Source organism: Martes martes (assembly GCF_963455335.1).
Source record: "Martes martes genome assembly, chromosome: 4".
Taxonomy (NCBI): domain Eukaryota; kingdom Metazoa; phylum Chordata; class Mammalia; order Carnivora; family Mustelidae; genus Martes; species Martes martes.
The window spans coordinates 114,320,923-114,334,584 of NC_137891.1; the positions used below are offsets into that span (position 1 = coordinate 114,320,923).

The following is a 13,662-nucleotide window of genomic DNA, read 5'->3' on the forward strand; positions in this document are numbered from 1 at the left end:
ATTTCACTCAGCATAATACCCTCCAGTTCCATCCATGTTGATGTAAATGGTAAGTATTCATCCTTCCTGATGACTGAGTAATATTCGATTATGTGTGTGTATATATATATACATACACATGTATATATGATATATAGATAGATAGAATATATATATATATATATATATATATACCGTATCTTCTTTATCCATTCACCAGTCAATGGACATCTGGGCTCTTTCCATAGTTTGGCTATTGTAGACATTGCTGCTATAAACATTGGGGTGCATGTGCTCCTTCGGATCACTACATTTGTATCTTTGGGGTAAATACCCAGTACTGCAATTGCTGGGTCGTATGGTAGCTCTATCTTTAACTTCTTGAACCTCCATACTGTGTTCCAGAGTGGCTGTACAGCTTGCATTCCCACCAACAGTATAAGAGGGTTCCCCTTTCCTCACCTTGCCAACATTTGATGTTTCCTGACTTGTTAGTTTTAGTCATTCTGACTGTATACCACCTATTCTTTATCCATTCATCAATCAATGGACACTTGGACTGTTTCCATAATTTGGCTATTGTTGATAATGATGCTCTAAACATTGGATTGCATATATCCCTTTAAATAGGTATTTTTGTTTCCTTTGGGTAAATATCCAATACTGCATTTGCTGGATCATAGGGTAGTTCTATTTTTACCTTTTGAGGAACCTCTATACTGTTTTCTGGACTGACTGCCCCAGTTTGCATTCCCACCAACAGTGTAAGACTGTTCCCTTTTCTCTGTATGCTAGCCAACACCTGTTGTTTCCTGTGTCGTTGACTTTAGCCATTCTGACTGATGTGAGGTGATATTTCATTGTAGTTTTGATTTGTATTTCCCTGATGATGAATGATGTTGAGCATCTTTTCATATATCTGTTACCATGTGTATGTATTCTTTGGAGAAAAGTCTATTCATGACTTCTGCCCATTTTTTTAAAGATTTATTTATTTATTTGAGACAGAAAGAGAGAGAGAGCATGAGTGCACAAGGTGGGGAGGGGCAGAGGGAGAAGGAGAAAATCTCAAACAGACTGAATGCCTAGCATGGAGCCCAACACATGGCACGATCTCATGAAGCAGAGATCACAACCTAAACCCAAATCAAGAGTCAGATGCTTAACCAACTTAACCAGGAGCCCCTGTATTAACTCTTCTTTTTTTTTCTTTTTTCTAAGATTTTATTTATTTATTTGACAGATAGAGATCACAAGTAGGCAGAGAGGCAGAGAGAAAGAGAGGAGGAAGCAGGCTCCCCGCCGAGCAGAGAGCCCGATTCAGGGTCCAATCCCAGGACCCCGGGATCGTGACCCAAGCTGAAGGCGGAGGCCTTAACCCACTGAGCCACCCAGGCCCTCCTATTTACTCTTCTTTAAATGTTTGGTAGAACTCCCTATGAAGCCATCTAGCCCTGGACTTTTGTTTGTTGGGAGATTTTTGGTTACTGATTCAATTTCTTTGCTGGTTATCAGTCTGTTCAAGTTTTGTATTTCTTCCTGTTTCAATTTTGATAATTTATATGTTTCTAGGAACTTGTCCACTTCTTCCAGATTGTCCAATTTGTTGGCATATAGTTTTAAATAATATTCTCATATAATTGTTTGTATTTCAGTAGTGTTCGTTGTTATTTCTTCTCTTGCATTTGTGATTTTATTTATTTTGGGCCCTTCCTCTTTTCTTTTTGATAAGTCTGGCTAGAGGTTTATCAATTTTATTAATTTCTTTCAAAGAACTAGTTCCTTGTTTCATTGATCTGTTCTGCTGGTTTTCTTTTTTTAAACATTTTACTTATTTATTTGACACAGAGAGAGAGATCACAAGTAGGCAGAGAGGTAGGCAGAGAGAGAGGGGGAAGTAGGCTCCCAGCCAGAACAGAGAGCTCGATGCGGGGCTCGATCCCAGGACTCTGAGATCATGACCTGAGCCGAAGGCAGAGGCTTTAACCCACTGAGCCACCCAAGAGCCCCTGCTGGGTTTTTTAGTATCTACACCATTCATTTATTTTTTCTTTCTCTTTCTCTCTCTCTCTCTCTCTCTCTTTTTTTTTTTTTTTTTTTTTTGAGATAAAGATGGAGAGGGAGAGAGAGAGGAAATAGGGAGGAGCAGGGGAGAAGAGAGAATCTTAAGCAGGCTCCACACCCAGTGCAGAGCCCAATGTGGAGCTCAATCTCATAACCGTGAGATCATGACCCAAAGCAAAATCAAAAGTCAGATGGTTAACCAACTGAGACACCCAGGTGCCCCAATATACCATTTATTTCTGCTCTAATTTTTATTATTTCTCTTCTTCTGCTGCCTTGAGACTGGGTGTGTTGTTCTTTTTATAGCTCCTTAGGTGTGATTATGTTGTTTATTTGACATTTTTCTTGGTTCTTGAGGTAGGCCTGTATTGCTATGAACTTCCCTTTTAAGACTGCTACTGCTGGGGTGCCTGGGTGGCTCAGTGGGTTAAAGCCTCTGCCTTTAGCTCAGGTCATGGTCCCGGGGTTCTGGGCTCAAGCCCCGCATCGGGCTCTCTGCTCGACAGGAAGCCTGCTTCTTCCTCTCTCTCTCTGCCTGCCTCTCTCCCTATTTGTGATGTCTGTCAAACAAATAACTAAATAAATAAATCTTAAAAAAAAAAAATACTGCTACTGCTGCATCCCAGAGGTTTTGGACAATTGTGTCTTCATTTTCATTTGTTTCCATTTTTTAAAAATTTCTTCTTTGATTTCCTGGTTGACCCATTCATTCTTCGGTAGCATATGGTTTGACTTCCATATATTTGTGGTCTTTCCAAATTTTTTCTTGTGGTTGACTTCAAGTTTCATAGTGTTGTGGTTGGAAAATATACATGGTATGATCTCAATCTTTCTGTACTGGTTGAAGCCTGATTTGTGACCCAGTAAGTGATCTAGTCTGGAGAATGTCACATGTGTACTTGAAAGGAATGAGTATGCTGTTGCTTTAGAATGAAATGTTCTAAATATATCTGTTAAGTCCATCTGGTCCATTGTGTCATTCACTGTCTTGCTTCCTTGTTGATTTTCTGCCTAAATGATCTGTCCATTGGTGTAAATGACGTGTTAAAGTCCCCTACTATTATTGTATTATTATGAATGAGTTCCTTTATGTGTGTTATTAATTGTTTTATATATTTGGGCACTCCCAAGTTGGGGGCATAAATATTTATCATTGTTAGATCTTCTTGTTGGATACACCCCTTTATTATGATGTAGTGCTCTTAGTCTCTTGTTATAGTTTTTGGTTTAAAATCTAGCTTGCCTGATGTAAGTATTGCTATTACAGATTTCTTTTGACATGAATTTGCATGATAAATTTTTCTCTGACTCCTCACTTCCAATCTGAAGGTGTCTTTAGGTCTAAAATGAGTCTCTTATAGGCAGCATATAGATGGATCTTGTTTTTTTTAATCCATTCTGACACTCTTTCTTTTGATTGGAGCATTTAGTCCTTTTACATTCAGAGTAATTACTGATAGATATGTATTTAGTTCCATTTTATTACTTGTTTTGTCATTGTTTCTGGAGATTTTCTGTGTTCCTTTCTAGTCTTTGTCACTTTTGGTCTTTCTCTCCCACTCAAAGAGTCCTTTTCAATATTTCTTACAAGGTTGGCTTCATGGTCACGAACTCCTTTAGTCTCTGTTTGTCTGGGAAACTCTATCTCCCCTTCTATTCTGAATGACAGCCTTGCTGAATAGAGCATTCTTGGCTGCAGATTTTTTCCATTTAGCAAGTGGAATATATCATGACACTTGCTGCTTGTCAAGTTAATGTGTAGCGATTGCAGTTAGCCTTATGGGTTTTCCCTTGCAAATTAGGTACTTCTTTTGTCTTGCTGCTTTTAGGATTTTTTCTTTATCACTATATTTTGAAAATTTAACTATAATATGTCTGGTATTGGCCTGCTTTCGTTGATTTTGATGGGAGTTCTCTGTGCTTCCTGGATTTGGATGTCTGTTTCCTTCCCCAGATTAGGGAAGTTTTTAGCTATAATTTCCTCAAATAAATCTTCTGCCCCCATTTTTTCTCTTCTTCTAGGACCCCAATGATACAAATGTTACTATGTTTGATGGAGTCACAGTCTATTCTCATCATCCATAGTTCTTCTTCCTCTCTTCAGCTCTTTTCTTCTTTGTTAAACTTCATTACTTTCCATTATTCTATCCTCTATATCACTTATTCAATCCTCTGCTTCTTCAATCCTGTAGTCATTACATTCAGATGGTTTCAAATCTCAGTTACTATATGTTTTCATTTCTGATTTTTTTTTAACTCTTTTATCTCTGTGGTAAGAGTCTCCCTGATGTTGTCCATGTTTTTCTCAAACCCAGTGAGATTCTTATGATTACTGCTTTAAATTACTTACATCTGTTTTGATTAGATCTCTGGCTGTGACCTTTTCTTTTTCTTTCTTTTGGGATGGATTCCTCCATCTTGGCATTTTGTGTAGGTCTCTGTCTTCTTCTCTGTGTCAGAAAAGCCTGTTGTGTTTCCTGCTCTGAAGAGTAATGATTTTATGAAGAAAAGGTCATATAGTGTCTAGGCCCTGTTTCTTCAGAGAGCGTCTCTGGTGTGTGCCTGGAGCACCCTGCTGCTTTATTTCGGCTACTTATCCCTCAGGTCAATCATCTACAGAGGCTCTTCTTGGCTGCAGTAGACAGTGTTTGGACTTCAGCCAGAGTGTGGTAAGTTTTAGCTAAGCATGCTCTGGTCTACTTGTTAAATAAGACCTGATGTGGAATTGAAGCCTTGCGGAATTCTATAGTCAGTAGACATTTTGTGTGCAAGGTTTTGTGCTGGTCTTCTGGGAAGGGGCCTGCTGCACTGGTCCTTGGGCACACTTGCCCAAGAAAACCAGCAACAGCAGAGCACAAGGGATGGGACTTGGTGTAAGTAGGTTAGGCAGCCAGTGTTGGTGCTGTGCAATTTACTGAAGGAGGGAAATAACACCAGCCTGCTCCTTTATCCCTGGGGAGGGGTCTCTGTGCTTGCTACTCTTGGTGAAGCACTCCCAGAAGAGTGAATAATTCTCCTCACGTGTCTCAGGTGTTTTTCGGATTGCTATTTTCATGCAATCTGTCTCTAGGTTGCTTTCCTGCCTGAAGCAACGCAATGCCCTTGGGGCTTTATCCCAGCCAATCCTGTTGACTTTTAAAACTCCAAACTTTAGGGACATGCTGTGGCAGGGGCCTGAACAGGTCTCCTGGGGGAGGGTTTTGCAGCACCCGGATGGATACAAGTTTGACCAAGAAAGGCAGTCATGCCAGAACACAGGAGCATAGGATTTGGAGCAAAGCAGGCTAAACGGCCAGTGTCTGGTTAGTTGCCCTCAGCAGGTGTCTCTGTGCCTATGCTGAGGGGCAGAGGAGGGAAATGGCACCTGCTGACTCTTTTCTCCACAGAGAGATGACTCTGTGAATGCCACCTTTCACAGATATGCTCCAAGAAGAGCAAATAGTCCTGCCCACCCCCCACCCCCCCGGGCCATGCTCCTTAAGTGATTCTCAGATCATATTGTCTGCCCTGGGGTTGCTTGCCTGCCTTATCTCCAGGAGTAGGGCAATGCTTTTAAGACTACCACAGCCAAGCCTGCCAACCTCTAAAACTCCATTCTTTGAGCCCCACTTGTTGCAAAAACTCACGAAAATCAGCCCCTCTCTTTTCCCAGCCAATGGCTTTGGGGAAGTGTTCTCTTGTGTGTTCCCCCGTTTACTCCATTCTCTCTGTGACCACAGCTCCCCCACCTCCATGGCACCCCCTATCCATTTCTCCCCCAAACTGCATCACCTCAGAAGCTATTTGGTTAAAGGAAGTGGAATGTGGGGCTGTAACGCAGATGAGGACCTCATCTAAGGTCCCTTTTCCCCTTTCACTTTAACCAGGGAAGCTGCTAAACAGAACGTTGCCTGAAACAAGAATTTGGGGGGTGGTTGCACCAGATTTTTTCCCCCGAACTCTTCGCGGGGTTGACTGGTCAAGCAGAACAGCCCTCGGTGGAAACTGAGGACATAGGCCGGAAGACAATGACAAAGAAGGCGATGCAGGACTCCCAGACTGGCACCAGCACAGTTGCGGCGAGGATGATGTGGCCAGCACCACGGGCTGATACACCTCGGCTGCATGGAGAGGTTGGCCACTGAGGGCTGTGCGACCTGATCATCCCGTGGCAGAAAGCAGACTCTCACACCTCCATCTCCAAGTCAAAGGATGGCGGAACCATGAGGCCAACTTCTCAGGGGTCTCAGGATGCCAGTAGACTGGGTCTGAGGGCAGCCCCCAAAGCAAACCCCTTCCCCATATTCAAGTGCCCTTTCTAGTCACGCATAATTAGAACTCTCAGATACAGTGTGGGATAATCAGAAATGAGGGTGTATTCCCCTTGATGATTTCTTAAAATCAGAAAAATTAAAAATGATAAATGGTGTAATAGAATTAGAATCATATCAACAGTACAATCTTTTTTTGCTTTTTCTAAATGTCTTCCTTTTCACATATAGGGTTAATTATTTTCACATGGTTTCTTACATTTATATTAAGGATATATTATATGCCTACTAGGGATATAGTAATTTAAAAAGATGAATATTTAATTATAACTTTTTAATTTAAATGCCGTTACCAGTAAAGTTTACTTACTGTGAGATGTTTTGGGAGTTGGTAAGTCAAATTCATTTACTCTCCCTACAAATTGATCTCTACAGAGACCATGATATCTCTTTATGCTAAGAGGTTTAACTGATGGCACCCATGAGCCTTTATATCTGTTACAAGCCCTCTTCTACATACATAGCAAATTAGAATACATCCATTATCATGGGCTGGAATTAGCCATAGCACATTTGATTCACATGAGTCCACATGAACCAGTCAGCATTCCAAACTGATATAAGTAACAACAACAAACCTTAAAATCACCTTAGTAACAGGTTTTCAGCAAAGCAAGTCAGGATTATTTTACTGGGTCAACATAAACAGTCAAAGTCCTATTCCTCCCTTTCTTGCTGCCCCTCAGAAATGATCAAGAGGGAAGCATAATCAAAGTCGCTGTGAACCAGGCTCTCTTCTATACCTTGTAACATTTGCAACTCTGACAATGCTAATTTGCTAATTACTGATTTAAATTCCTTTCCCCGGAATTAAAAGTCAAATTATAGGTTTCTGAGAGATGTTTCTATTTATTGGAGCACATCAGGTTACCAGTATAACAAAACAGTGTAGATACAGAGCCTGTTATCTTACTGGAAAGATTAGAGGCTTTATAACCAAATGAATTTAGGTCAGATTCTGCTTCTAACAATTATACCATGGGCGTTGGCCAACCTTATTTTCACATCTGTAAACTGGTAATATCCTCTCTCTTGCAATGTTATTATGAAGCACAAGCAAAAATGTATATAGAAAGTTGGGTTTTTATTAACAAATAAAAGTTGCTTAAGATACAATAATGAGAATTCTTAAGCACATTCTACTTTCTTCTGTCACTATCAGAACTACACTTAATGAGGGAGACATTGTTTCACCAACTTAGTCTTAGTTGGGAACATAGCTGTAGCCTCTAAGGAGACATGATTTGGCAATGTTACTGGTTGTCTCCCATGCCAAATGAGACCAACCCAAGTGAATGAGTAGTATTACCTTGAGCTTGTATCATTCTCTCTTCTGTAAGTCTTCCCACTCCTATGTAATGTTTGTTACTACTTTTGAATCCTTGTTTAACTTAACTACATTCTCTGTATACTACTTTTTTTAAAGATTTTATTTATTTGTGACGCCTAGGTGGCTCTGTTGTTTAAGCGGCTGCCTTCGGCTCAGGTCATGATCCCAGCGTCCTGTCTGGGATCAAGTCCCGCATCGGGCTCCTTGCTCATCGGGGAGCCTGCTTCTCCCTCTGCCTCTGCCTGCCACTCTATCTGCCTGTGCTCACTCTGAGAAATAAATAAATAAAATCTTAAAAAAAAAAAGATTTATTTATTTGAGAGAGAGAGAGACAAAGAGATAGCGAGAGAGAGAGAGAGAGACCATGAGTGGGGAGGAGGGTGAGAATAAGGGGGCCCAGTGCAAGGCTCAATGCCAGGACTCTGGGATCATGACCTGAGCAGAAGGCAGACGCTTAACTGACTGAGCCACCCAGGTGCCCCTGTGTATGCTTTTTTTTTTTTTTTCCTGTGTATACTTCTTAAGGAAAGTTCCATACTACCATGTGATCTTTCCTTTATATTTGCCTAGCAGTGTGTCAGATATTTATTTATTCATTAAACAGATAAGTGAGTGCCTACAATGGAGCCAGGCCCTTATTCTAGATGTTGGATATGTGTCAGGTAATAAAACAGTAAAAAATTTATGCTTTGTGGAGCTTAGAGTCTACTGCATATAGGAAGCACAGAATTCAATTCTGGTTGCATTATTGGGACAAAAGGATATTTTGATCTTTCATCTAAATTTCTTGCCAGTTTAGCTGGAAAATTAAGATAAGTAATTTGATGGATATGCTTTCCAACTTTGCAGTATTAAATACACACACACATATGTATACATGAGAATCTCTATATTATCTCTTGTTAATCATTCCAGTATAAATAGAATTTATGACTTGTTTTAAGAATGCATATTCTTCTAATCATCTTTGCCTTCAAACTCATAAGCATATTATAAATCCAAGAGATTTGACAATAGAATCTTTTAATGGTTGAAAAATAGTAAAAAGAAGTTTTGAACAATAAAATGAAAATTTATACCATTGCAGGTTTGCCTTTTTAAACATGGCACAGCTAATCTTTAATATACATTTGTAAAAGGCACCAGATGTTAACAGGGTAAAGAATGCAAGAAATAAAAACTGAGCCACTTGCCCCAACTTCCTTTTTGTACCAACGTACACATTTTAAGGCAGATGCTTTCCCATGCAAAATTCAACAGAAGAAAATCAACATCATGTTACAAGTCCACACATTCTCAGATTTTTTTCAGTATCATTTGTTGGGATATTTATGATAAAGCATATTAAAACATTTTTTCCTAATGAAGCTTAAAGAGGTTGATGAACAATTATTAAAAATTATTTAGAGACTTCATTATAGAACCCTCATAGAAGATATAGAAAATCAATCTTTTTTTCTTGTTTCTTCTTTCAGAAATGTCCATATCAGTTTGTTTACTATATCAGGTTGTTCTTGCTGAAGCCAATGACTGACTTCTGACAATATAGTTAGCCTGAAATAATTTTTAACATAAATCTTTGTGACTTCAGCCATCTCAACCTCCATAAATGCGTCTTTCTCTCCCCACAGTAGTAGTGTTGGAATGGTCACCATGTGATGTTTGAGAGGCAGGCAGCTATGAAAACAAAACATGTGGATTTGAGACTCATTGTAAAAGTTAAAGTAACATTTTTCCATAATGTTCCTTTAAGCCATATAGTCTCAAAGGAGGCTATATCACCACCAATGGGGTGAAAATTGATTCTTGCGAGAGTGAAAAAAAATTATTTTTTTATGTATAAATCATGAATATACACATAGTACATAAACAGATATTAAAATTTCATGGGGAGGAAATTAGGAAAAAAATGTCTAAAAAGGCTCCTTAAGGAGGTGATGATGAAAAAATGGTTGAGAAACACTGTATTAGGCCATCAATCTATACAATAAAAAATTTAAAAGGCTATTTAAGAAAGGGCTCAATAAAATTTTTAATTGGATGAGTGCAGCAAAATTTATAATGAAGGTTATAAATTAAATATGAAATTCATCACTATGAAGAATAATTTGCTTTAACAGGATACCAGAATTTCTGAATTGTGTGATGAAAGAGTTTTAAATGGTGTTATTTTAAATATATTTTAAATTGCTTGTTAGATACATAACATTTTATGTGAAATTGGAACTGAAAATTCAGAAAACATATACAGCCTAAACTTTACCATTAAATGACACTATATTTATTTTGCAAGAAGATTATTTTTAAACAATGATTTATTGTGTATTTTCTTAAATAAAGTATAAAGAACAAAACCATGCATAATTCCATCAATAAAAGATAAACTTTTGGTTATTTTCTATGCATATAGTTGAATAATATAGAAAAATATATATTTATAAATATATTAAATATAAAGATATATTTATTTATATATTTATATATAAACATATAAATAATATTGTAATAATTTATATTTGTATATAAATATAATATATGCAAATAAATAAAATATGTAAATAAATGTAAATAAACATGCAAAATACATTTCAATTAAATATATATTTAATTTTAATATAGTTATAATATATTTATGATATGTTTATATTAAATATATTACATATGAATGTATTTATATTTACATATATAAATTATATAAATACAGAAATTATATGAATCTAATATTTGTATAATATTATATAATATTTATATAACAATTATATGATATATTAATATATTATATATTATATTAAATGCAATGTAATATATTTATATTTATAGTATATACTTATGTACTTATATATTATATACTTATTTATATATTATATATGTATATAAATATAATATAAATATTAGTGTATATTTATATATTAATAACATATTAATAACATAATATATAACATTATAAAATGAGAAAATCCTCAAGTTATAATTCAACATGAAATGTGAGTATGGATATTGTATATGAATTGTGTATATTTATTGAACTTTATATATATTTATATATTTTATTATTTATATTTATACATTATTATATATTAAGAATACATTGTTATTAATATATAAATATATACTTAATATGTAATAATGTATAAATGTAAATAATAAAATATATAAATATATATAAAGTTATATATAAAATTATAATGAGAATTTTCTCATTTTATAATGTTATATATTATGTTATAATGTTTTTCAAAAGTAATCGTAAGAGAGAGTATTTTGTGGTGTAATGACCCATAAATGACTATTGTCCTATAACTGAATGTTTAGATGATATCATCAGTTAAAACAAGGGGATGTTTTCAGTGATGCTATAATGAGCATTTTGTGCCTAAATCTTTTTTTGCATTTCAGATTATTTCTTTCAGCTAGAGCCATAGAAGTGGAATTCCTGAGCTAAGGAAAATAAATATTTTTAAAGCTTTTAACACCTACTGCTACACTATTTTTCAGAAAGGTGTGATGGATTAGTTACATTCTTGTTGACTAAGCATGAGAATGAATGAACACGTCACTAGACACTCTCCAGCACTGACTTCCATTTTTGTTAGTTATCAAAAATAATGACTTGTGGCTACTTGGGTTTGATAGGATGCTGCTAGAACATATGTTCACTGAGGACTTAACTTCTGACTCCCATTCAAGTGGCCATCATTTGATTATAATGTTCTTAAAAATTAAGTTATTTGTGAATGGGTAAACTAATAGAAAAATAAACTTTATACTTAATTTTGATACATGGATTGCTATACAAACTTGCAAGTCACTAAAATTTCTAGAGGTCATAAAATATTCAAAAGTAAAACATTTTCTAACAGTTACCCACATATTTAACAATATGTGAGCATCTAATAATTGAATCAGTAAGGTAAAAGGAGTTTTAAAAGACAACTAGTCAAAAAACAAAGAAAAATATAAATTCTTCACTCATATGTGGAATTTAAAAAACAAAACAGATGAACAAAGAAAAAAAAGGACAAACAACAAAAAACCCGGACTCTTCACTATAGAGAACAAACTGGTAGTTGCCAGAAGAGAAGTGGGTCAGGGAAATGGGTGAAATAGGTAAAGGGGATTAAGGTACATTTATGATGAACACTGAGTAATGTATAGAATCATTGAATCACTATATTGTATACCTGAAACTAAAAGAATACTGTATGATAATAATAGTTTAATTAACACAATTAAAAAATAAATAAATTTTTTGAATTACAAAAAAGAATAAAAGCAAGGAAAATAGAAATTCATCACCAGATCAAATTGGGGATAAAAGGGAGAAGTTTCCAGAAAATGAAAAGAAGACATATTCTCTGGTCCTGGGGTTTTAAATGGCTGAACTTCACATGAAATATATTACATTTATTTGTTTTTTTTTTAAAGATGTATTTATCCAGTTTAGAGAGAGAGCGTGCATGAGTGGGGGGAGGGGCAGAGGGAGAGAAAGATTCTCAAGCTGACTCCCCACTGAGCACAGAGCTGAATGTGGGACTCAATACCACAACACTGAGATCATGACCTGAACCAAAATCAAAAGTCAGATGCTTAACTGACTGAGCCACCCAGGTGCCCCTGAAATATGTTACATATAAAAGAGAGTATCCACCAGGAGCGCCTGGGTGGCTCAGTCATTAAGCGTCTGCCTTTGTCTCAGGTTGCCATCCGGGAATCCTGGGATGGAGTTCCACATCAAGATCCCTGCTCAGTGGGAAGTCTGCTTCTCCCTCTCCCACTCCCCCTGCTTGGGTTCCCTCTCTTGCTGTGTCTCTCTCTGTTGAATAAATAAATAAAAGAATAAAAAAGGGAAAGTATCCACCAAAAAATTGCTAGAACTAATACATGAATTCAACAAAGTCACAGGATATGATCAATGGACAGAAATTTGTTGCATTTCTATACACCAATAATAAAGCAGCAGAAAAATAAATCAAAGAATCAATCTAATTTACAATTGCACCAAAACCAATAAGATACCTAGGAATAAACCTAACCAAAGAGGTAAAAGATCTGCACTCTGAAGACTATAGAACACTGATGAAAGAAATTTAAGAGGACACAGCAAAATGGAAAAATACTACACACTCATGGATTGGAAGAACAAACATTGCTAAAATGTCCATATTACCCAAAGCAATCTACACAAAAGACCCTAAATAGCCAAAGCAATTCTGAAAAAGAAAAGGAAAGCTGGAGGCATCATAATTCCAGATTTCAAGCTATATTACAAAGCTATAAGAATCAAGACAGTATGGTAATGGCACAAAAACAGACACATAGATCCATGGAACACAATAGAGAACCCAGAAATGGGCCCACAGCTATATGGTCAACTAATACTCAACAAAGCAGGAAAGAATATTCAATGGAAAAAATAAAGTCTCCTCAAGAAATGGTGTTGGGAAAACTGGACAGTAACATGCAGAAGAATGAAACTGGACCATTTTCTTATATCACACACAAAAATAAATTCAAAATGGATGAAATACTTAAATATGAGACAGGAACCATCAAAATCCTAGAGGAGAACACAGGCAGCAACCTCTTTGACCTCAGCCATAGCAACTTCTTACTAGACACCTCTCTGGAGGCAAGGAAAACAAAAGCAAAAATGAACTATGGGGACTTCATCAAGATAAAAAGCTTCTGCACAGCAAAGGAAACAGTCAACAAAATAAAAGGCAACGTAGAGAATGGGAGAAGATACTTGCAAATATCTTAACAGATAAAGGGCTAGTACCCAAAATCTGTAGAGAACTTATCAAACTCAACACCCAAAAAATAAACAATCCAGAGAAGAAATGGGCAGAAGATATGAACAGATACTTATCCAAAGAAGACATACAGATGGCTAACAGACACATGAAAAGATGCTCAATATCACTCATCATCAGGGAAATACAAGTCAAAACCAGGATGAGATACCACTTCACATCTGTC

At 36.4% G+C, this 13,662-nt stretch overlaps 1 protein-coding gene across 1 annotated transcript in view; it reads right to left on the bottom strand.

The window, feature by feature from the left end:
- Positions 1–8,552: 8,552 nt before the first annotated feature.
- Positions 8,553–13,662, bottom strand: part of EPHX4 (epoxide hydrolase 4) — a gene marked incomplete at its 5' end in the record, with an annotated part of 48,171 nt that continues 43,061 nt past the window's right edge. Inside the window, one exon of the mRNA XM_080802182.1 lies at positions 8,553–9,360. Within this exon, the coding sequence (XP_080658308.1) occupies positions 9,129–9,360 (232 nt within the window). The 3' untranslated portion in view covers positions 8,553–9,128. The remainder of the gene's footprint in view (positions 9,361–13,662) is intronic.